Here is a 25,141-nt window from a genome sequence, read left to right on the forward strand (position 1 = left end):
TTTGTTATCAATGTCTGGCCTATTTTGTTTCTACACAGTTTAGCCACAATATTCTTTCTCTTCAAACTGATGGTGGTGGTGAATACAATAGCAAGGCCTTTAGAAGTTTTCTTGATCAGCATGGTATACTGCATTTCATCACATGTCCTCATACTCCCCAACAGAATGGGGTTGCAGAAAGGAAGAATAGACATCTTGTTGAGACCTGCATTACTCTCTTGTCCACTGCTCAGTTACCTAAACCCTTTTGGTTTCATGCCATGGCTCATTCAGCCTATCTCATCAATCGGATGCCTTGCAAATCTTTGAACATGTCCTCTCCATACATTCAATTCTTTGGTTCTGCACCTAGTCTTAGTCATCTCAGGGTTTTTGGTTCTGCATGTTATCCTCTCCTTCGTCCCTACTGTACTGATAAACTTGAACCAAGAACTGTTCAATGTGTCTTTTTGGGATATGCCTTAGGTTACAAGGGTGTTTTCTGCTATAGCATTGGGAGGAATAAACTATGGCTGTGTCGACATGTTATTCATGATGAGTCTATCTTCCCTTTTCACTCTCCTGCTCACCATTCCCCATCTTCTCCACCTTCATCATCTGTTTCTTCTTCCTCAAGGAAGTGTCCTGTTCCCATCATCCATGATTCCCCACTTATGCCTGTGCTCTCTTCTGATCAGTTACAAGTGATTCTTCCCTTCCCTAATTCCTCTCAGCCTACTGTTGGTGAGCCTGCCTTGGCTGAGGGGGGGATTGAAGGTGGTTCTTCTGGTGATTCTAGTGTTTCCGCAGGAACTGAAGATGGTGATACAAGTAGTCCCTCTGGTATGGATGTTGATAATCATGATGTGAGTGATGAAAATACTGGTCCAGTATTATCACATGAGCTACAGTTTATTGATGATCCTACTATTGCTTACAATAATCACTCCATGTTGACTAGAGCTAAGAATGGCATAGTAAAGAAAAAGTCCTTTGATGAGTTTTGTGCCTACTCTTGTATTGTGCAACATAATTTGCTTGATGAGCTATCTTTCTTTAGCGGCCTTAGTGCTGTCATTGATATACATGATCCTGTAGAACCAAGAAGTTTTAAGGCTGCTGTTGGTATACCAGAATGGGATATTGCTATGAATGAAGAGATAGATGCATTGAAGAAGCAAGGCACATGGGAGTTGGTTCCCTGTCCAGAAGGTAAAAATATTGTTGGAAGCAAATGGGTGTACAAAGTTAAGAAAAATCCTGATGGAAGTGTTTCTAGGTTTAAAGCAAGGTTAGTTGCTCAGGGATATAGTCAAGAAAAAGGTCTAGACTATGAAGAAACTTTCAGTCCTGTTGTGAGACATAGCACAGTAAGGATCATTATCTCTCTTGCAGCCATGTATAACTGGGAATTGAGACAACTTGATGTGAAAAATGCTTTTCTTCATGGTGATCTGAAAGAAGAAGTCTATATGCATCAACCTCATGGGTTTGTTGATACTGTTAATCCCAATCATGTGTGTTTACTCAAAAAGTCTCTCTATGGTCTTAAACAGGCACCTAGAGCTTGGAATGAAAAATTTACTAATTTTCTCCCTGCCTTGGGGTTTCAGTTTTCTCATTCTGACCCGAGTTTGTTTGTTAAAGTGACAAATGAAGGGATAGTGGCATTATTACTCTATGTTGATGATATAGTGATTACTGGATCATGTAAAAATGGTATTGCATCTGTCATATCCGAGCTCAGTGATGTTTTTGATATGAAAGATCTTGGTCCTCTATCTTATTTCCTGGGAATAAATGTGCAATATAAAGATACAGGATTGTTTTTGTCACAAGAAAAATATGCCAAGGAACTGATTGCCAAAGCTGGATTGGATACCTGCAGAGATTGTAATACTCCTTGTCTACCTCATAATCAGCTCCTCAAGAATGAAGGTACACCTTTGTTAAACCCTACTCTCTACAGAAGCATTGTTGGTGCATTGCAATACTTGACTTTCACTAGGCCAGACATTGCTTATGCTGTAAACACAGTGTGCCAGTTTATGTCAACTCCTACTGATGTGCATTATGCCTCAGTGAAGAGAATTCTAAGATATCTGCAAGGTACTTTGACAAAAGGATTATTCTATAAATATGGTAGTAGTGTTGCATATATCAATGCATTCTGTGATGCTGATTGGGCTGGTGATGTCAATCAAAGAAGATCAACTACAGGATTCATTGTGTATCTTGGACATTGCCCTGTGTCTTGGCAATCAAAGAAACAAGGTTCAGTGTCTAGGAGTTCTACTGAAGCTGAATATCGTGCTCTTGCCAACACAGCTGCTGAAATTTCATGGATGAGACATATCCTCTGTGATCTACATATTCGGATTCCAGCACCACCCTTGATGAAGTGTGATAATCTTTCTGCTCTTGCATTATGTTCAAACCCTGTCTTTCATTCCAGGATCAAGCACCTTGATAATGATTTCCATTTTGTTCGAGAGAGAGTTCAAAGGCAAGATCTCCTGTTGCAGTATGTGCCTACAGAAAATCAAACTGCTGATGTCTTCACTAAGGGTCTTCATAGTCCGGTATTCAAGCAGCACTGTGTCAATCTCAGTGTGTTATCCCCCACTGAGATTGAGGGGAGGTGTTAACAAGTCAACGTAAAAGGTCAAGGTGATCAAGCATGAATAAGGAGCTGTCCAGCTGTAGGGCATGTAGTGGTGACTTACTGTCAAGCTGCTGATGTGGATTTACAGGCTGTAATAGCTAGGGTTTTCTTTCCTTTGTTTTTTGGACTACTATAAATAGAGCTACTGTTGTAATAATTACATTGAGTTCCATTAATTGAAATACTCTCTCAGATTTTGTCTGAAATTCTCTCTGTAAGTTCTTCTTCTTCCTTAAGCTTTTACATCAATGACGATCATGTTATCATGGTATCAGAGCTTTGGCTCTTGATTCTATATGTGATTTCATACTAAGTAGATGTTAACACCTCCCCTTCTCGCTTCCGCATCTAAGCTTGGATACAGCCATTGCTGCAATGTCTGGCCTATTTTGTTATCAATGTCTGGCCTATTTTGTTTCTACACAGTTTAGCCACAATATTCTTTCTCTTCAAACTGATGGTGGTGGTGAATACAATAGCAAGGCCTTTAGAAGTTTTCTTGATCAGCATGGTATACTGCATTTCATCACATGTCCTCATACTCCCCAACAGAATGGGGTTGCAGAAAGGAAGAATAGACATCTTGTTGAGACCTGCATTACTCTCTTGTCCACTGCTCAGTTACCTAAACCCTTTTGGTTTCATGCCATGGCTCATTCAGCCTATCTCATCAATCGGATGCCTTGCAAATCTTTGAACATGTCCTCTCCATACATTCAATTCTTTGGTTCTGCACCTAGTCTTAGTCATCTCAGGGTTTTTGGTTCTGCATGTTATCCTCTCCTTCGTCCCTACTGTACTGATAAACTTGAACCAAGAACTGTTCAATGTGTCTTTTTGGGATATGCCTTAGGTTACAAGGGTGTTTTCTGCTATAGCATTGGGAGGAATAAACTATGGCTGTGTCGACATGTTATTCATGATGAGTCTATCTTCCCTTTTCACTCTCCTGCTCACCATTCCCCATCTTCTCCACCTTCATCATCTGTTTCTTCTTCCTCAAGGAAGTGTCCTGTTCCCATCATCCATGATTCCCCACTTATGCCTGTGCTCTCTTCTGATCAGTTACAAGTGATTCTTCCCTTCCCTAATTCCTCTCAGCCTACTGTTGGTGAGCCTGCCTTGGCTGAGGGGGGGATTGAAGGTGGTTCTTCTGGTGATTCTAGTGTTTCCGCAGGAACTGAAGATGGTGATACAAGTAGTCCCTCTGGTATGGATGTTGATAATCATGATGTGAGTGATGAAAATACTGGTCCAGTATTATCACATGAGCTACAGTTTATTGATGATCCTACTATTGCTTACAATAATCACTCCATGTTGACTAGAGCTAAGAATGGCATAGTAAAGAAAAAGTCCTTTGATGAGTTTTGTGCCTACTCTTGTATTGTGCAACATAATTTGCTTGATGAGCTATCTTTCTTTAGCGGCCTTAGTGCTGTCATTGATATACATGATCCTGTAGAACCAAGAAGTTTTAAGGCTGCTGTTGGTATACCAGAATGGGATATTGCTATGAATGAAGAGATAGATGCATTGAAGAAGCAAGGCACATGGGAGTTGGTTCCCTGTCCAGAAGGTAAAAATATTGTTGGAAGCAAATGGGTGTACAAAGTTAAGAAAAATCCTGATGGAAGTGTTTCTAGGTTTAAAGCAAGGTTAGTTGCTCAGGGATATAGTCAAGAAAAAGGTCTAGACTATGAAGAAACTTTCAGTCCTGTTGTGAGACATAGCACAGTAAGGATCATTATCTCTCTTGCAGCCATGTATAACTGGGAATTGAGACAACTTGATGTGAAAAATGCTTTTCTTCATGGTGATCTGAAAGAAGAAGTCTATATGCATCAACCTCATGGGTTTGTTGATACTGTTAATCCCAATCATGTGTGTTTACTCAAAAAGTCTCTCTATGGTCTTAAACAGGCACCTAGAGCTTGGAATGAAAAATTTACTAATTTTCTCCCTGCCTTGGGGTTTCAGTTTTCTCATTCTGACCCGAGTTTGTTTGTTAAAGTGACAAATGAAGGGATAGTGGCATTATTACTCTATGTTGATGATATAGTGATTACTGGATCATGTAAAAATGGTATTGCATCTGTCATATCCGAGCTCAGTGATGTTTTTGATATGAAAGATCTTGGTCCTCTATCTTATTTCCTGGGAATAAATGTGCAATATAAAGATACAGGATTGTTTTTGTCACAAGAAAAATATGCCAAGGAACTGATTGCCAAAGCTGGATTGGATACCTGCAGAGATTGTAATACTCCTTGTCTACCTCATAATCAGCTCCTCAAGAATGAAGGTACACCTTTGTTAAACCCTACTCTCTACAGAAGCATTGTTGGTGCATTGCAATACTTGACTTTCACTAGGCCAGACATTGCTTATGCTGTAAACACAGTGTGCCAGTTTATGTCAACTCCTACTGATGTGCATTATGCCTCAGTGAAGAGAATTCTAAGATATCTGCAAGGTACTTTGACAAAAGGATTATTCTATAAATATGGTAGTAGTGTTGCATATATCAATGCATTCTGTGATGCTGATTGGGCTGGTGATGTCAATCAAAGAAGATCAACTACAGGATTCATTGTGTATCTTGGACATTGCCCTGTGTCTTGGCAATCAAAGAAACAAGGTTCAGTGTCTAGGAGTTCTACTGAAGCTGAATATCGTGCTCTTGCCAACACAGCTGCTGAAATTTCATGGATGAGACATATCCTCTGTGATCTACATATTCGGATTCCAGCACCACCCTTGATGAAGTGTGATAATCTTTCTGCTCTTGCATTATGTTCAAACCCTGTCTTTCATTCCAGGATCAAGCACCTTGATAATGATTTCCATTTTGTTCGAGAGAGAGTTCAAAGGCAAGATCTCCTGTTGCAGTATGTGCCTACAGAAAATCAAACTGCTGATGTCTTCACTAAGGGTCTTCATAGTCCGGTATTCAAGCAGCACTGTGTCAATCTCAGTGTGTTATCCCCCACTGAGATTGAGGGGAGGTGTTAACAAGTCAACGTAAAAGGTCAAGGTGATCAAGCATGAATAAGGAGCTGTCCAGCTGTAGGGCATGTAGTGGTGACTTACTGTCAAGCTGCTGATGTGGATTTACAGGCTGTAATAGCTAGGGTTTTCTTTCCTTTGTTTTTTGGACTACTATAAATAGAGCTACTGTTGTAATAATTACATTGAGTTCCATTAATTGAAATACTCTCTCAGATTTTGTCTGAAATTCTCTCTGTAAGTTCTTCTTCTTCCTTAAGCTTTTACATCAATGACGATCATGTTATCATGGTATCAGAGCTTTGGCTCTTGATTCTATATGTGATTTCATACTAAGTAGATGTTAACACCTCCCCTTCTCGCTTCCGCATCTAAGCTTGGATACAGCCATTGCTGCAATGTCTGGCCTATTTTGTTATCAATGTCTGGCCTATTTTGTTTCTACACAGTTTAGCCACAATATTCTTTCTCTTCAAACTGATGGTGGTGGTGAATACAATAGCAAGGCCTTTAGAAGTTTTCTTGATCAGCATGGTATACTGCATTTCATCACATGTCCTCATACTCCCCAACAGAATGGGGTTGCAGAAAGGAAGAATAGACATCTTGTTGAGACCTGCATTACTCTCTTGTCCACTGCTCAGTTACCTAAACCCTTTTGGTTTCATGCCATGGCTCATTCAGCCTATCTCATCAATCGGATGCCTTGCAAATCTTTGAACATGTCCTCTCCATACATTCAATTCTTTGGTTCTGCACCTAGTCTTAGTCATCTCAGGGTTTTTGGTTCTGCATGTTATCCTCTCCTTCGTCCCTACTGTACTGATAAACTTGAACCAAGAACTGTTCAATGTGTCTTTTTGGGATATGCCTTAGGTTACAAGGGTGTTTTCTGCTATAGCATTGGGAGGAATAAACTATGGCTGTGTCGACATGTTATTCATGATGAGTCTATCTTCCCTTTTCACTCTCCTGCTCACCATTCCCCATCTTCTCCACCTTCATCATCTGTTTCTTCTTCCTCAAGGAAGTGTCCTGTTCCCATCATCCATGATTCCCCACTTATGCCTGTGCTCTCTTCTGATCAGTTACAAGTGATTCTTCCCTTCCCTAATTCCTCTCAGCCTACTGTTGGTGAGCCTGCCTTGGCTGAGGGGGGGATTGAAGGTGGTTCTTCTGGTGATTCTAGTGTTTCCGCAGGAACTGAAGATGGTGATACAAGTAGTCCCTCTGGTATGGATGTTGATAATCATGATGTGAGTGATGAAAATACTGGTCCAGTATTATCACATGAGCTACAGTTTATTGATGATCCTACTATTGCTTACAATAATCACTCCATGTTGACTAGAGCTAAGAATGGCATAGTAAAGAAAAAGTCCTTTGATGAGTTTTGTGCCTACTCTTGTATTGTGCAACATAATTTGCTTGATGAGCTATCTTTCTTTAGCGGCCTTAGTGCTGTCATTGATATACATGATCCTGTAGAACCAAGAAGTTTTAAGGCTGCTGTTGGTATACCAGAATGGGATATTGCTATGAATGAAGAGATAGATGCATTGAAGAAGCAAGGCACATGGGAGTTGGTTCCCTGTCCAGAAGGTAAAAATATTGTTGGAAGCAAATGGGTGTACAAAGTTAAGAAAAATCCTGATGGAAGTGTTTCTAGGTTTAAAGCAAGGTTAGTTGCTCAGGGATATAGTCAAGAAAAAGGTCTAGACTATGAAGAAACTTTCAGTCCTGTTGTGAGACATAGCACAGTAAGGATCATTATCTCTCTTGCAGCCATGTATAACTGGGAATTGAGACAACTTGATGTGAAAAATGCTTTTCTTCATGGTGATCTGAAAGAAGAAGTCTATATGCATCAACCTCATGGGTTTGTTGATACTGTTAATCCCAATCATGTGTGTTTACTCAAAAAGTCTCTCTATGGTCTTAAACAGGCACCTAGAGCTTGGAATGAAAAATTTACTAATTTTCTCCCTGCCTTGGGGTTTCAGTTTTCTCATTCTGACCCGAGTTTGTTTGTTAAAGTGACAAATGAAGGGATAGTGGCATTATTACTCTATGTTGATGATATAGTGATTACTGGATCATGTAAAAATGGTATTGCATCTGTCATATCCGAGCTCAGTGATGTTTTTGATATGAAAGATCTTGGTCCTCTATCTTATTTCCTGGGAATAAATGTGCAATATAAAGATACAGGATTGTTTTTGTCACAAGAAAAATATGCCAAGGAACTGATTGCCAAAGCTGGATTGGATACCTGCAGAGATTGTAATACTCCTTGTCTACCTCATAATCAGCTCCTCAAGAATGAAGGTACACCTTTGTTAAACCCTACTCTCTACAGAAGCATTGTTGGTGCATTGCAATACTTGACTTTCACTAGGCCAGACATTGCTTATGCTGTAAACACAGTGTGCCAGTTTATGTCAACTCCTACTGATGTGCATTATGCCTCAGTGAAGAGAATTCTAAGATATCTGCAAGGTACTTTGACAAAAGGATTATTCTATAAATATGGTAGTAGTGTTGCATATATCAATGCATTCTGTGATGCTGATTGGGCTGGTGATGTCAATCAAAGAAGATCAACTACAGGATTCATTGTGTATCTTGGACATTGCCCTGTGTCTTGGCAATCAAAGAAACAAGGTTCAGTGTCTAGGAGTTCTACTGAAGCTGAATATCGTGCTCTTGCCAACACAGCTGCTGAAATTTCATGGATGAGACATATCCTCTGTGATCTACATATTCGGATTCCAGCACCACCCTTGATGAAGTGTGATAATCTTTCTGCTCTTGCATTATGTTCAAACCCTGTCTTTCATTCCAGGATCAAGCACCTTGATAATGATTTCCATTTTGTTCGAGAGAGAGTTCAAAGGCAAGATCTCCTGTTGCAGTATGTGCCTACAGAAAATCAAACTGCTGATGTCTTCACTAAGGGTCTTCATAGTCCGGTATTCAAGCAGCACTGTGTCAATCTCAGTGTGTTATCCCCCACTGAGATTGAGGGGAGGTGTTAACAAGTCAACGTAAAAGGTCAAGGTGATCAAGCATGAATAAGGAGCTGTCCAGCTGTAGGGCATGTAGTGGTGACTTACTGTCAAGCTGCTGATGTGGATTTACAGGCTGTAATAGCTAGGGTTTTCTTTCCTTTGTTTTTTGGACTACTATAAATAGAGCTACTGTTGTAATAATTACATTGAGTTCCATTAATTGAAATACTCTCTCAGATTTTGTCTGAAATTCTCTCTGTAAGTTCTTCTTCTTCCTTAAGTTCTTCTTCGTACATAGGTAGTGGGTGCTCCCATTTTCACATATGATGACTACTGTTCTTTGCTCACAACCAAATTTATGGTCATAAACGTCAAAAATTCACGTAATAGTTGTTAAAATCGCAGCCTCTGAAGCAAACTGCCATAATCATGTAGAATGATCCACAAGCTGCATACAAAAGCAAATTCTTCATTCTTTAAACCAAGTCCCTCTTAAAGAAACAGGATTAATTCGGTCAGCATTCCTATACAGGGAACAATTAACTTGTCACACTCCCTGCTTTACCTATCTTTGCCTTACTCCATGCTCCATATTCTTCAGTACTCAGTGTCATGTACTCCCTCATCCACCTTTTTTAGTCTCATCTAGGAAGAGTACATAGGCTCACAAATTTCACGAATTAACCTGTACAACTACTGATCATCACTTGCTATGTCGAGCCCTCATTGATCTACACTCAAAGCGATTTTTCCCAGATGGAAATTATGTCCTCAAGTCCCAATCACAAACAAGAACCAGAAGTTTTACTACAGTGCTCCTACATTTAAAGATTCAATTTAAAGTTGGCAGGAAAGAACAAAGCTATTATGAACCACACTTTCTTTCTTACTACAAGGCTCCTAAGTTTAAAGATTTAATTCAAACCCTATCACTAAAGAACAAAGCTAGAGTGAACTATGATTTCTTTCTTAATGCAAGGCTCACAATCATGATTAGACAACAAAAAATGTGCACGATCAGGTACTGAAAAATGCATGCATTCTGTTGACTAATATGAAAAAGTGGGAGGAAAGAAGTGCAAGGGGTTCAAACTTCAAATCCCTGAGAGATGTAATATGCATACAGCGCTTAAAGAAAATCACAAGCCAGAGTATTTGTAAAGCAAAAACCACACAAAAGAGAGCCAGGAATCTGGAAACTAAACTTAACCACTAAACTAAAATTTCTTAGTTTCTCTAAGTTCTGAGTTAATAAAAGCGCTAGCTGCTAAGATAAGCGATGATGAAAACTGAAAAGAGAACATTAGAACTAACAGGGAGAAGCTCGAGAAAGCAGTAAGATAAGAACTGAATTTTGCTTAAAACACAAAATATCAGATGAATTGCATAACACCATCTTATTCGGAGTTCTTCAATGACATTTCAACCGCTCAAAACACAGCATTGTATGAATAGACGAGCACATGAACTCAAATTTCAGCCAAAAAAGGAACAATCTGATTATTACAAACCCTAAATAGAAAATGTGCATACAATATTTCATTTCTTGTAATGGGCTACCTCACGGTCGTTGGGGAAAAAGCCCATGATGCGACCCGCCGAGTTCTGGTAAGCGTACATGAATCCGCCCATCACTCCAATCAGACCTCCGGTCACCATAGACGGCCCTCGAATTCCCGGCTTAATCCCTAAAATTGCAGCAAATTACAGAAATTATAATCAATTTGAGATCAGGAGAAAGAAGAAGAAGAAGATGTGGTTTGAGAGAGAGGGGTACCGGAGAGGTAGCCGACGGTGACGGAGACGCCGGTGATGGTGGCGAATCGGAAATAGTCGAGGGTGCTGAAATTGCCGACGACTCTGGTGAAGGGAGGGTTCCGATCTAACACCGGGTACTCGGGCTTCGTCGACGCTGTGATGTCTGTGTTCATCTTCTTCTTAGACGACTCCGTCACTCACTCACTCTCTTAGCTCAGGTCTCTGCGATGGCTGGCTCGAACTAGCTCACCGGACTTCTATGACTATTGTATTGGGCTTTCTTTGATTTTTGGGCTTCTCTAAACAATGGGCTAGATTTTGTATAGGAAAATGGCGAGTAATTGTCTTGGATGTTAACCTTTAGAGAAGAAAATGTCGAGGACCATATTAGAAACGTTACATGGGGAATCAAATTCATGATAAAATTTATGACACGTTTGCTTATCTGGAATGACGTCAGCACTTACACGTGGTTTGACGCTTTAATTAGATTATAACATGTGTACAATTATTATACATCAAATTGTCTGCATGCAATTCATGACTTTTTTCATTCTGAGCAAGTAATCATACCATTAGTCCTAACTCATTTTGAATTGCACTAACCACTTAGGCGAAAGACTTAGAATCGTGGTGTTTCCATACTCTCATTTGTTTCTCTAACTCAACAATATCAATTTCACAATTCCTACTTAACTTTGAGCTGAAAATCCCCACAGTCTTTATCAAGAGATAAAACTTTAGCACCAAAAATAAAATGAAAAAGAGACGAATATTAGTTGATTAAAGTAGAAAATAAAATGCTGCGTCCACAATTGACACGAGGAGTCGAGAAGTAAGACCGCGTTAACGCGAGTTGCTTGTCGTCACCATATACATTATACTGATTATAGATAATATCAAAATTTCCAACTAGTTTGAAGAGTAAACGAAAGCCGCGTCCGCAGGGGAAGGGTGAGTCTGTGCTCTCGTTCCCATCGTAGATACTATGCTCACCTCCCAGCAACCAATAAATCACCAAAATCTTGCAAGACACGAAAGAATGAAACCATTGCTGATTCAACACGTGTATGTATTACAAGTTAGATAGAGGGAATTTTTAATTCCAAAAATCGGTTTCTGTTGTAAAACAGAAGGTGAAAAAGACGGGTCGGCCAGAAAGTGCACTACGTCTCATTAGATTCCGACACAGCTAAACAAGTAGAACAAGAAAGCTATTCTATATCGTCCCCAAAATTCATCATTTTGTGTAAATTGAACTAGAATTTCCCATCACACGCTTTAACGCTTACACAGATTTCAACCCCTTTAAAAACCAGAATACTAATCTCTAACCAACCTGCATTTCTTTTGCATGCATTATTGAGTTTCACTCTCCAAACATTCTGCTAAGCTAGCTAAGCTCCTTTTCCTTCTCAGTTCTGCCGCAGGAGTTTCATTTTTCATCTTTTCATTTCGCAAAAGAGTTCAAGATGATCAAGTCAAATCACCTGCCAGTTTAAGACCTATCTCAGAATCAAGTATCAGTAAATTAAAGGTAATATTCCAATCTGACATATATATACGAATGTTCATAAATTCTTTATATCGAATTATCTTCCTTAGTTCATGGAATAATCGGGCAATTTAATTACATGATTTTCTAGATTAGACCATATATATACGCGCTTCGGGTCAAGGTACGTTGGATTTACCCCAAAGTTACAACAGCATCTATGACAGACATCGCAAGCCCTGTGCACCAGTTCGACCTCGAGTCTCAGCATACAGTGTTGCTGAAAACCAGTAGTACTAATCCACCAATAGACCACTGGCGCTGGATTTATGTGATTCTCCAAGTGCGCAAACTCCTCATCTCATCCAGAGCCAAGAAACCTACAAACGGGTCTCAACCACCTCACCACCTCTCATCAGCTACAATCCCTTATGCTATTATCAGCACCAGCACTACTACTGGTGATGCAGTGAGTTTTCTGTTTTATGTCTGTTATAAGTAATTCGTTATTTCAGCTGTACGTACAGTTGATAAGTATATATTCCTGCTCAGAGTCATCTGTCCTGATGCAAGTTTTTGAGGGAATAACAGGTTAATGATGAATACTACTAATGGGTTTAATGTGATCTCTTTAGTTTCCTTTTTCTGAGCAGTATTTTGACTATTTCTATATATCTATAGCAAAACACCATTCATTCATGTATTCTTTTTCTGTTTTTCCTAAAATTTACACGCCACAACTAATTGTTTATAGCTAGCTATCAAGTATCAAGAAAAGAGTATTAGAATCGTTAACAGGCTTTATATATATATGCTTTGAATCTTATTGCCTTTTACCATGCCGAGATAGTACGTACGTACAAAGAATTTTATTTGTTCAAGTTCTAAATTGCAATTATGACTTCTGCAGGACTTGCAACTGACATCAGGGACTACAGAAATCTTACCTGCCTCGCCTCAATTTTCTGGAGATGTCCATCGGATCGGGGAGGATGATGGTAGTACTGCTGCTACTGATGCAAAACTCCAGCGTACAAATATTTCCAAGATAGTCACGGAGAAAGACTTTGAGTCCTTACAGGAGTTTGGATGCGTCCAAGGAATTGCAGAGGCACTCAATAGCGATTTACAGAATGGAATCCCATGCAATGAAGAAGATGTGAGTTCTCGCCGCCCAGTCAGTGCCCTCTTAACCACACAGGCTCCTGTTCAAGGCTTCTTCAAACTGCTCCTACAGTCCAGCAACAACCACATAATTTTCCTTCTCTTGGTGGCTGCAGTGCTGTCGATTGGCTTTGGTATGAAGGAGGAAGGCCCAAGCACCGGTTGGTATGAAGGGGCCATCATAGTGTTTGTCATCATCATACTCGTTGTTGCGCCTTCCATACGCGATTTTTGGCTTCAAAATCCACAGAACCATGCAATGAAACAGACTGCAGGGGCCATTAAAATGGTGGTTGAGGTCATCAGAGGGGGATCCCCATGTGAAATACCCACATGTGATGTTGTTTCAGGTGACATAGTGTGCTTGAAACAGGGATCTACAGTTCCCGGTGATGGTTTGTTTGTTTCTGGTGAGTTGTTTGTATTGGATGATGGTACAGTGGCAACCATTTATGACAAGAAACCATTCTTGTTCTATGGTTCAAAGGTGGTTGCTGGAAGTGGTCGCATGCTTGTAACGTCTGTGGGCATGGACACAGCATGGGGTGAGCTGATGAAGAAAGTAGCCAATACTCCTAACCGGGCTCATTTACCGGTTCAACTTGATAAGGTCAGCACAGGCACGCAGATTATAGGGATCTCAATCTCTATTCTCATCCTGGTAGTGTTGTTCTTCCGTTTCATGGTTGAAAGGGAAGACAATCACTCTGGCCTCCCAGACCTTAAGGGGAAGCCAACTGCAAGCAAGGAGATAATGAATTTAATTGAGAAAATTGTGATGAAACCAAGTGGTCGGATCAGTATCCTAACGACATCTCTGGCTATATTCCTCGTAGGAGTAGTGGAAGGAATACCTCTTTTTGTTACACTTGCCATAAGGTATTGGAATAAGAAGACTTTATCTGGAAAGGCCACTGCTCGAGGGACTTTGGCGAGTGTCACCGTGGGCTCTATCACAACTATTTGCACTGACAAAACTGGCGTGCTGAAATTGTCAGTAGACAAGTGCTACATCGGGGATGAAGTCATAGAAACCGACTATGTCACTAGAATAGACACACATGTTCGTGAAGCTTTGTGCAATGGAATCAGCACACCCCTTCTGATGCCATCAAACCCTCATTGTAGCTCGAGAGAGGACCCGCTTCTTTCCTGGGCTTACCTCAATTTGGGAATGCAATATGAGATTTTGAGGCAAAATTGCACCATCCTGGAGATTAAAGGATTGAGCACCAACGATGAAGGCAGTGGAGTACTGATGAGAAGAAGCAGTGCTGACAACGAAGGAGATATGCGCTTGCATTGGAAAGGACCTGCAACAACAATATTAGCCATGTGTTCGCACTACAATGACAACAAAGGGGAAACAAAGGTCATGGATGAACAAAGTATATTGGTTTTTAACGAAATTATAGAGGGCATGCAGTCCAAATATCTCAAGACCATTGCATTTGCTTACAAACAGACTGAGGTTTCAATGCTAGAAGAAAACAGCTTAATCTTAATAGCACTGCTAGGTGTGAGGTATTCATACTGCAGTGATATGGTGGAAGCTTGTAAAAAAGCTGGAGTCAACATCGTATTGGTCTCAGAAGATAATGTTTCAGATCTGAAAGTCATTGCTCGTGAGTGTGGAATATTTCTGAACCCAAATAGATTGGGAGTTGAAGGTGAAAGTTTTCGAAATAGTGCCCAAGAAAACAGGATGGACGACATGGCAAATAAAATATGTGTGATGGGAAACTCCATTCCTTCTGACAGGCTCCTTTTGGTGCAATGTCTGAAAGAAAGAGGCCATGTCGTAGCAATGGTTGGAGTCGGAACAAATGATGCTCCAACTCTGAAAGAAGCTGATGTGGGCATTGCAATGGGGACTTGGAGTAGTGGAGTGGCAAGAGAGAGTTCTGACATCATCATCTGGGACGGAAATGTTAGTTTCTTGGTCACCATTATTGGGTGTGGAAGAAGCATATACTATAACATTCAGAAGTACATTCAACTTGAGCTCACCATGAATATATCATGGCTGTTGATAACATCCGCTACCACAATGTGTTTAGGACAAAGTGCAATTGCAGCCATACAATTGGTCTGGGCAAACATGATTGTGACTCTTCTAGGTGGGCTTGCTCTATTGATGGAACCTCCAACAGAGGAACTAATGAAAAACGCACCGGTCAAGCGAAATGAATCTCTCATTAGCAAGGCAATGTGGAGAAACATAGTCAGTCAAGCTTTATATCAGACTACCATCTTGGTCGCCTTTCAATTCAAAGGACCAGCTATCCCAGGCATCAGCAAGAAGGTCAGTGAGTCCATTGTTTTCAACAGTTTTGTTCTCTGTCAGGTATTCAACCAAGTGAATTCAAGGGAACTCGAGAAGAAAAACGTATTTAGGGGCATATTTCACAATCTATGGTTTTGGGTGGCTGTGGGTGCCATTCTTACCTTGCAGGTGAGTTTTGTTGAGATTGCACACATTCTGGCTGGCAATGCAAGGTTGAATTGGGCAGAGTGGGGTATATGTCTTCTAATTGGGATGGTTTCATGGGCAATTGATTTGATTGTTAAGTCTGCAACCAGTTTCATACTTAGCTCAGGATCCATTAGTATGCCTATGACACCCTCTAATGTTTCAGAATCCGCTGCTAATCTAGAGCTCCCACTCATTAGTGAAATTCCACATGAATCCCATCGTAGGCTGTATTAACTTTGCTGATAATGTAAGAACAGCTTGTATATTAATAATCATATTTTCTAAGGAAAAGTATATTTTCGAGTGCTGCACTATACAAGTAGATTACTGCATTTTTTTTTTTGCTTCCCAAGCAATTTTTACGAAAATTCAATATGGACAAGAACATACGTATGAATTAGAAAGCAACTCATGGAGTTCAACAAATATATATTGACTAACAAAAAAGAAATTCAGCAATACACACGATCCGTAAACAAAGTAAAAATGCAATTTACGGACCTGAGAGAGTGAAGTCAAGGTCTCTGGGTAGCCGCTGGCACGACTATGGGTGTGGAGATGGAATCGAATGCAGAGATAGGGAGTTAACAAGATGGTTGACCTCTTAAGTCCACGGATCAAAGATGGAGTACATGCATATTTCAAATCAAACCCTGCGTACGACGTCGTTCAACCTCAATCCAGTCCAATCTGCCTTTGTATACCGGCCTTAATTTCTCCTTGGCTTAAAATAATTTTATTTCCAAAAAGAACAACTTCTAAGATAATAAGCTTGTGTAATGTGATTTACAAATTGGTTTCAAAAGTGCTTGCTAATCGTCTGAAAAGGGTGTTGACTAAGGTTGTTTCAGAGAATCAAAGTGCTTTTGTGCCGGAGAGATTAATTCATGATAATGTGATTGCTGCATTTGAAACAATTCACTGTCTTAAGCGCAGAGGGAGGAAAAGTAGACAGAAAGCAGCGGTCAAACTTGATATGGCTAAAGCTTATGATAGGGTGGAGTGGGCTTTTCTGCGGAGGATGTTGGAGGTGTTCAATTTTCCTGATCGTTTTATTCATTTGATTATGAATTGTGTGGAGTCTGTTAACTATTCCCTGCTTATCCATGGAGCCCCTTTTGGGAAAATAAAACCCACCAGGGGTTTGAGACAAGGTGATCCTATTTCCCCTTACCTGTTCATTTTGGTGGCTGAAGGCTTTTCTTCCTTAATTCGGGGTGCTGCGAAGAATCAATTGTTACATGGGGTCACCATTGCAAGAGGGGCGCCCTCAATTACTAATCTATTTTTCGCAGATGATAGTCTCCTTTTCTGTGATGCCACTGTATCAGACTGCACAAACTTGAAAAGGGTGTTTAAGCTGTACGAGGAAGCTTCAGGCCAACAAATAAATAAGGATAAGTCTGCTGTTTGTTTCAGTCGTTGTACTCAAAGAAGAATTAAAGAGGAGTGCAGCAATGTTCTGGAGATGGCAATAGTGCCTTGTCATGAAAGATATCTTGGTTTGCCTACGGCGATAGGGCGGGATAAGAGGAATCTCTTTCGGGGTTTGGCTGATAAGGTCTGGAATAAAGTTCAAGGGTGGGAAGGAAAGTTATTATCAAAGGCAAGCAAGGAGATCTTAATAAAAGCAGTTGCACAGTCTCTACCAAATTATACGATGAGTGTTTTTCAATTGCCTGTGGGAACATGTGATGATATTAACAGGCATTTGGCAAGATTTTGGTGGGGAAAGCAAACCGGGAAAGGAATTCACTGGCAGAGGTGGGAGAATCTTTGTGTCCCAAAGAGTGAAGGAGGGCTGGGTTTTAGGGAGTTGGTTAGTTTCAACCAAGCTCTGCTAGCCAAGCAAGGCTGGAGACTGTTAAAGAAGCCTGATTCTTTAGTGGCCCGAATGTTGAAAGCTAAGTATTACCCAAAGTCAAATTTCCTGGATGCTACAGTTGGTTCTTCCGCTTCATATTTGTGGCGGTCTATAGTGTGGGGAAGAGAGGCATTACACAAAGGTTTGCGTCGTAGAATTGGGAGTGGCCGTCATACTAAAGTGTACTTGGATGCTTGGGTCCCTGGGGTGGAAGACTTTCGTATTCACCCCACCAGTGATGTGGACTTAACAATGACGGTGGATAATCTGCTTACTATTTCCGGGGAATGGGATGAAGAGAAGTTGAGACAGCTGTTCACTTTAAGAGAGCAAGAGGCTATTTTGGGTATTCCTGTTACCCAAACTTTAGCTACAGATGTTGACATTTGGCATTTCAATAAGCATGGTAAGTACTCTGTTAAAAGCGGGTATTGGGTGCTGTCACAGGATCGTAACCACGATTTTTTTGATGGTGCTGATCATGCTGATCTAATTAAATACTGGAAACATTTGTGGAAGCTCAAAGTACCTCCAAAGATGGTTCATTTCTTATGGCGGTGTTCAAATGGTTTTATGCCTTGTAAGGAGGCGCTGTTCCGGAGGAGAATTACATCGGAAGCTGGATGTTTTAGGTGTTGGCAAGCTACGGAGTCGCCTTTGCACGCATGTTGGGAGTGTGGGTTCGCAACTGCGGTGTTGGAGAAGGCGAATTTCTACTCCAGGTTAGCTTTGGTTCATTTTGTGAATTTCATCCAGTTTCTTCAGGTAGCAATGGAAAGGCTATCGGTGAATGAATTGATGTTCTTAATTGTCATCTTATGGATCAATTGGAAGGAGCGAAATGAGGTTCTTCATGGTGGTGCCATTAGGCAGTCTGAGATCATTTTTAATGAGGCTTTCAATTTTTGGTCTGACCTCATTGCTTCCCAATCAAGGGCTGACTGCAGAAGGGAAGGCAGTGTTCTTCTGAATCAAAGGATAGAAAGACATATTGGGTGGCAGGCTCCACATGATCACATTTTGAAATTGAACTGTGATGCTTCTGTGATTCAAAATGGGAAGGGTGTGGGGGTTGGCGCTGTGCTACGTGATGGTGATGGGAAGATGATTTGGGCTCTGGGTCTCAGGGTGCAAGACCATCTTTCTCCGCTGGCTGCTGAATTGATAGCTCTTAAAGTTGGTCTACAAGAAGCCATGCTTCGTAGGCCTTGTTCTTTGATGGTGGAGACCGACTGCTTGGAGGCTGTGAGACTTGTGGTTGAGCCTGGAGAGTGTTTGGCTGAGGTCGGTGTTTTGGTGGAAGAAGTTAGGAGTCTTTTGCTCATGATTCCTGCTCCTAGGATAGAGTTTGTTCCTAGAGAAGCAAATCAAGTTGCTCATTCCATTGCTCATTTTGTAGCCCGCGAGGTTGGGCGTTTTCAATGGTTCGAAGTTGGGCCTCCTTGGCTCATGAAGGTTATTTCAAATGACCTACTTGTAACCTATGATGTTTCTGGGGTTATGCGCGACTCATCGATCATTCGACCTGTGAATGAGGGTGGAGTTGCAGCTTGTCACACCCGTGCTTTGTAGTCTGTTTGTTTGGTGTTGAATAAAGGACTATGTTTTCTTCTAAAAAAAAAAAAGATAATATTCCACATTTAATATATGACTATATGAGCTTTATGTGGCATAGCACTGAGAAAGTCTTTTACTACAGAAAGTCTTTCAGCCCAAATGCAGAACTTTTTTTATTTATTTTTTTATTTTTTTATGTACGTTAATCTTGTGAGAAATTTTATTCACACACATCTAGATACTAAATACATATTCTTTTTTCCCCCCTTCAAAAAAATACATATTCTTTTTTTCATACACCCAACATTACATTTTATGGGTATGTGAAATTACCAACCGAGACATTTTATATCAAAAAAAGAGAAGCATAGTTCCCGCTTTAGAATTATCTTCTTCTTTACTTGAATGAAGATGCAAACCTAAAAGGCTAAAACCCTAGTCATAAACAATTAATAACACTGATCGAAAAACCATACTAAGATTCACTATGCAGGGCTTGCAGTTTCATCAGTATACCAACCACTTAGATTTGGACATGCATCGTTTTTTTGACTAAAAATTTTCCAACTCTTACTTTCAATTTTGAAAATCCCTTGTATTATCTTCATCAATCTTTGATTTTTACCTCTATATATGATTGTTTCTCCTCTGATTCTGTTTATTTCATCTTCATTTTCTCTGTCACTCTGTCACCTAACACCATCTATGATCTGTTCACTTTTTTGTTTTCCCTAGGCTTTGCCATTGCAAATCACAAATCACAATTCACTACCTTTGCTCTACATACTCATAACACCATTCACCATGTCCTAGAAGCTTAAGGCTGCGTTTCGGGGGGCTTTTTAGCTCCCCTGCTTATAAGCACAAGACCCAATTGTGTTCGGTAACCCAGCTTCTTGTCTGCTTTTTCCAGAAGCCACTGCGCCTCACCCCTGCTTTTAAAAGCCGAAGAAGCAGAAGCCAGTTTACAAGTGTAGCGCTGAGTTAATGAATCTTTTGAAATACCAATGGGTACCCTCATGGATTAAGAGTTATTACGGCCCAATAACGCTGCTCTTCCATTCGCGTCTTCTTCCTCATCTCTGCCGCTCTCCTTCATAGATGTCGATCAAAACCCGAGGATGGTTGTCGGAGTAAGTAGAGAAGGAAGCAAAACCCGAGAAAAAGGATTAGTAGTGGTTCAGAATCTGAGAAGGAAGACTGGAAGAGAGAGACGCGATGGACTGACGTCATTTTGATTTTCTGGTGAGTTCAGTTCGCACCGGAGCCATGCAAACGGCGCCGTTCTTGACCTAATAGAATGTTGAGTTTGGGGATTCTACTGCTTTAATCTATTGCCATTGATTTTAGTTCTTTCATCTAAAGCTGTGGAATTGTTTAATTTCGTTTCAGGTTGAGTGTTTTTGATCATGTCTTGGTGCACGATTGAGTCCGACCCAGGTAAAATTCTTCAGGAATTCATCAAATTTTTCGTTTTGCACAGTTATTGTGTGCTTTGAATATTTGTGTAAAATTTGATTTGGGACAGTATGATTGGGTGAGATTTTACCTTGAATATATGCTTAAGTTTGGATTGCAATGACAACCGAAAAGAGGAAACAGTTATTGAACTACCTGAGTTTTGAAGTCTAGGTATAATAGCTATTAAATCAATATTGGAAGGCCACCGAATTTTTGATGTTATGGCTAGTATGGAACAGAGTTTTTTAGCATGAAGAGTTGAAATTTTGAGGAGAAGCATTAGCTTTGGAATGTAGAGTGAGAGTGGAAAGATTTGAGTAGTGGTTAAGAGGGAAAGATGTTTGAAACTCAAGGTTGTGCTTTGCATTTCAGGGCTTATTTAGCAGATGCAAGTAAAAGGTGTGCAGGTATGGGTTCTTTGATGCCTCTCTTGTTGATCCTTCTCTTGCTGCTGTGATCATAATTTGTTGCCAGTCCAATGGTACTGATGTGTGTGTCTTTTGGTTTTTGAAACTCAAAAACATCTTTGTTATTTGTATAATTGTTTAAACTCAAAAGTATGAGGCTTGATTCTGAAAAATAAAATTAATATAACATTGCAGATCGAGAAGTGTTGCTAGTCTCGGTGTCAAGGACTAAAGAAATAGAAAGAAGTCCTTAGATATATTGTTTGTAGTTTGAGTGTGATGAGGTTATTTGGGAAAAGTACCCTAGCCTCTTTATAAAATCACAGATTAATGACATGAGTTATGACTGATTGGAAATACTCTAATTTTGTTCAGAGAGGTTTTAATCAAATATGCTACCATGATAAGGTGATGAATGTTTGCTTAAAGACCATGAAAAACGACACTAAAACTCAAAGAGGATGATATCTTCTTGAATCATTTTGGAGACAAAGCTGTATCCATGAATTAATTAACAATTAGGTTCCAGTTGGAGGAGCTTTATGATCACTGCACCTGAAGGGAATCAATCCTATCCCTTAACTAGTCCACATTCCACAACACTCCCTTCTGGTCTAGTTCTTATGTTGGTGCAACTGAAATTATTGTTAGTTAGAATTATGGATGAGAATCGAGTGTATCAAAATAAGATTTGGTGTTGATAAAGAAGTGATTTTTGATGGAATATGAATTCGGTGTTGATAAAGAAGATTCTCGAGTGTATCTTCTGAGAATCTTCAGCTGCAGCAAATCCCTCTAGTTCCCCTGTTTATGTTTCATGGAATATGAATTCAAATTCATCATAATACTATTTACTAAGAGAATTTATGCTGTTTTTGGGTTTCATCATGCGTGAGTTTGGTGTCATAGCTCTTCACAATTAACTATAGAACTTTGGAATTCTATTCCTTCTGTTGGTATATAGCTCTTGCCGGTCTTGGTGATTTACTTGAATAGTGAAGATGGTGGCAAGCATTGAGGCTGCGAATGGATTGGGAATTATGCACTCTGTTCAGAATTTCAATGATTTGGGACTGCATTGGCGAAAATTTAATAAGCACGATGCTCTTGAAGTTTATGTTTAATATAACAATATATACATGAGTTGGTTATTTTTAGCGTATGCTTCATATGATAAGTATAATGTGTGTATATGAGTTAGTGCATTATCCAGTTACTTGTTTTGTGGCTCATATACACTTTAAGGAGCAAGAACTGACAGATTTATAGTCTTTGACAGGTTAGGTCTAATGGTTGTGGGAGGCCTAATCTTGGCATCTTTCATGACATATGCGTCGGAGCACCTTGCAACTAGATCATTCTTGAGAGGCCTTGAAGACCGAGATGCTACGAGAAGTAGGAGCTTTTGTTAGATAAGTTCACTGGTGACAAAACTGAGCATGTAAAACTATTGACCAAAAGACCAAGTATGTCCTGTAAGCAGTGTTTGATGCTTCTGTTGTAATCTGTTTCACATGGAACGCCTAGATGAATTTGTAAATTATTGCCAGAAAATCTGTTGATAAGTTCTTTTTCTCCAGGAAATTTTGTTGTAACATTGTTACGGAAACTATTAATAATATTGTTAACATTCTTTTGCACAATCTCAATCTTTCATATATCAACCCTGACATTAAGGTTTCGTTAAGCTAGATTTCTAACAATGGGTCAGATCACAATCTAGTCATCCACAGGTGATTAAGAAGAAAGCTTTGAGGCAGCCACTATTGAAATTTGATTGGATTAATTTTGTTAAACTTGGCATTAGACAGAATTTTACTCTCAGAAGACAGCTTAAGATGAAACATTCAAAGAGATGAATTCTGGATATACTCTCAGTGCAAAGTCTATGATTCAGCTTATTGGATCTTGCGAGAAGGGTTTTGGGAGGAACAGTTCTTAATCACGCTCGTTGTCCCCAAGCTTGAATATCATTTCTTAATGTTCACGAGACCACTTATTCCATAAAATGTTTTTTAGTAACCAATTGTTATTAATGTTACTAATATATTTGTACAAGCTGTTTTTAAAATTATCCAATATTAATCATATGGTTATCATGATTTATAAAAATTGAAAGTTAACAAAACTTAATAAGGACATAATAAAGATTAAAAATATTAACAAGAGCATTTGAACAACATTGTTTGGTAAAACAATCAAGGCAAAATAATCTCTCATGTCCAATTTGGTCATTCCACAAACAAAAAGCACAAGCCAGTTTGAGTTTACCAAACACTTTGCCACTGCTTTTGCCACTGACAGCTCTTATAAAAAGCCAGTTTACCAAACACTCAGCTGTTTTGCTTTTCAGCCACTTATTCTCAGAAATAAGCAGAAACCAGCTTTTCTGAAAAGCCCAGCCATACCAAACATAGCCTAATAATCCCTCTCTATCTCTAAAAACTTTTTTTTTTTCCTTTAGAAAATAAATTCCAACATTAAGTTGCAACAAAAAAGGATACATTTTACTAGAGATTCTGCTATTAGGGTTTAGGGCTAATCTATTTGTTCTTATCGAGAATTTTTTTTCAAGTCAGATAGTATATGTATAGAAAAAATGATGTGTATTTAGTGAAAAAGTACGCTGTATTGTGAATGATGATAGTTTAGGAAGTTTGAGATTGTGTTTCTAATAAAATGTTAATATGAAAAAGTTAATAAGAGGTGTATTAAGTAAGAGATGTGTATCTAGTATTTAACAATGTATGAATAAAATTTCCCTAATCTTGTTGTATCCCCCGCACACTATTGCTCCCAGATAAATCTCATTAACGAATCTAACTCCACAATGTCAACCAACAGATGACGCACGGCTCATTGACTTATATATTAATTAATAACCATGCAATGATTGACTCAGTGTAACAAGAAAATTAATGTTATAGTGCAGCTCGAATCATCGTATTGGTTTGATTGAACATTTGTTGAGATTATCTACTAGAACGTTTTGCATATGACTTTTTAATTGATGTGTACATGCTATCTCGGTTGGTCGAACTAAATCAGTTGTCTGAAAGAGTTCTTCAAAATTTTCTCTATATTAGTTTCTAGAGTTTTTTACTTCAACAGTACTTGAACTATTCGAGGACTTTTAAAATGATACATGTACTTTTAAAGTGATCAAAGTGATACATGGACTCTACTTTTCTTCTCAACCGAATATCTACGTCAGAATTGGAGAAGATAATGTTCGAAGGCACGCGTACGTAGAGCAATTTGGCCGGAAAAACAAAATGGAAAAGAGGCAAGAGAACAAAGAGTACTCGGAAGTGGCAACCGCGTCCGAAAAGTAAAACTCACAAATGAGTCGTGTACGTGGCACGGCCGCTGCCATTATCTCCACATACATATAGTCCAACCTCATAAAATATATATATCACCATTCGTTATTCGTTAATCTTACATACTACATGTATTTGAGTGTACTACAAGTCAAAAAAAAAAAAAAACTTTCATCCGTAATTCCTTTACATACAAAAACAAAATCTCGAACGTACGTGATTTGCAAAAAATTAAAAAAATTGACCAGTCAAACGGAACAACCACCACCGCGTGAAAGAAAAACCAGACAAAAATTGGCATACAACGTTAAAGAGAGAGATCGAAGTAGTTAAACATATCTTCCTGGATGCTTCCTCGAACTATAGGTTTTATCATAATCTAAGGGTTGGCTTTCCTTCTTTAGTAAGTTAGGACACCAATGGCAGCGACTTCTTACTATCAGGTTGTTTACGACACTAGCTAGTCATCAAGCTGCTACTTAATACATTACCAATTTTGGGCAGTCTATGTTGCTACATCCTAAGCCTCTCAATTTCATAGACGGGAAGGCGGCCGGAGCTTCCCTTTACACAAAAGGTGCCATGGGACACACTTTTTTGAAGACCTGTTAATTAACTTGTGTTGTTAATAGGTGTTGGTGGAATATTAGAAGTGATAAGCTATATTTTTGGAAAGGTTTGCCCTCCCCTAATAAATTGATGGCACGTATTAGTGTAAAATTATTAATTTCCTTCTTTGGTATGTATCTTGTTGCCTGTTAACTATTTTTCTTAATGAAAATCTGGTTCTTAATTATTTTATTAGAAAGAAAAGTCCAGCTTACTTTTTTTTTTTTTTTTAGCTGAATAGAGGGTTAAGAAAGACAATGAACTTCCTTAACGCCTCAAAATTTATTTAAAGTCCAGCTTACACTGTTTTCATTATTACTTGAAATAAAAACAAAACATAATTATGAGATGCGTATGAATGAC

The 25,141-nt window shown here is 39.4% G+C and overlaps 2 protein-coding genes and 1 long non-coding RNA gene across 5 annotated transcripts; 2 read left to right on the forward strand and 1 right to left on the reverse strand.

Moving 5' to 3' along the window:
- Positions 1-10,005: 10,005 nt before the first annotated feature.
- LOC133733651 (NADH-ubiquinone oxidoreductase 20.9 kDa subunit) lies at positions 10,006-10,668 on the reverse strand. Its single transcript, XM_062161299.1, has 2 exons — positions 10,442-10,668; positions 10,006-10,352 (listed from the first exon to the last, which is right to left on the reverse strand). Exons 1-2 carry the CDS (start codon positions 10,593-10,595, stop codon positions 10,204-10,206), a joined length of 303 nt encoding a protein of 100 aa, XP_062017283.1. The 5' UTR covers positions 10,596-10,668; the 3' UTR covers positions 10,006-10,203.
- Positions 10,669-11,829: 1,161 nt separating this feature from the next.
- Positions 11,830-15,819, forward strand: LOC133733652 (calcium-transporting ATPase 12, plasma membrane-type-like). The gene is made up of 3 exons (XM_062161300.1): positions 11,830-11,959; positions 12,069-12,386; positions 12,828-15,819. The coding sequence occupies exons 2-3, from the start codon at positions 12,138-12,140 to the stop codon at positions 15,789-15,791; spliced, it is 3,213 nt and encodes a 1,070-aa protein (XP_062017284.1). The 5' UTR covers positions 11,830-11,959; positions 12,069-12,137; the 3' UTR covers positions 15,792-15,819.
- A 3,688-nt stretch (positions 15,820-19,507) lies between these two features.
- On the forward strand, positions 19,508-22,489 carry LOC133733653 (uncharacterized). Of its 3 annotated transcripts, XR_009857819.1 has the most exons (5): positions 19,508-20,223; positions 20,371-20,418; positions 20,812-20,846; positions 21,811-22,023; positions 22,116-22,489. It is a non-coding gene; the product is annotated as an uncharacterized LOC133733653 (long non-coding RNA). The 3 variants fall into 3 exon arrangements; XR_009857818.1 differs by lacking the exon at positions 21,811-22,023 and having other exon boundaries at positions 19,545-20,223; XR_009857820.1 differs by lacking the exon at positions 21,811-22,023 and having other exon boundaries at positions 19,547-20,223; positions 22,126-22,489.
- The last annotated feature ends 2,652 nt before the right edge of the window (positions 22,490-25,141 follow it).

Source organism: Rosa rugosa, chromosome 2 (assembly GCF_958449725.1).
Source record: "Rosa rugosa chromosome 2, drRosRugo1.1, whole genome shotgun sequence".
Taxonomy (NCBI): Eukaryota; Viridiplantae; Streptophyta; class Magnoliopsida; order Rosales; family Rosaceae; genus Rosa; species Rosa rugosa.

Excerpts from the sequence above, each read along its gene's own strand:
- LOC133733651 (XM_062161299.1), bottom strand. The coding sequence starts at position 10,595 with ATGAACACAGACATCACAGCGTCGACGAAGCCCGAGTACCCGGTGTTA. Across the intron at positions 10,353-10,441 it reads CACCGTCGGCTACCTCTCCG|GGATTAAGCCGGGAATTCGA; the intron begins GTACCCCTCTCT and ends CTGCAATTTTAG.
- LOC133733652 (XM_062161300.1), top strand. The coding sequence starts at position 12,138 with ATGACAGACATCGCAAGCCCTGTGCACCAGTTCGACCTCGAGTCTCAG. Across the intron at positions 12,387-12,827 it reads GCACTACTACTGGTGATGCA|GACTTGCAACTGACATCAGG; the intron begins GTGAGTTTTCTG and ends TGACTTCTGCAG.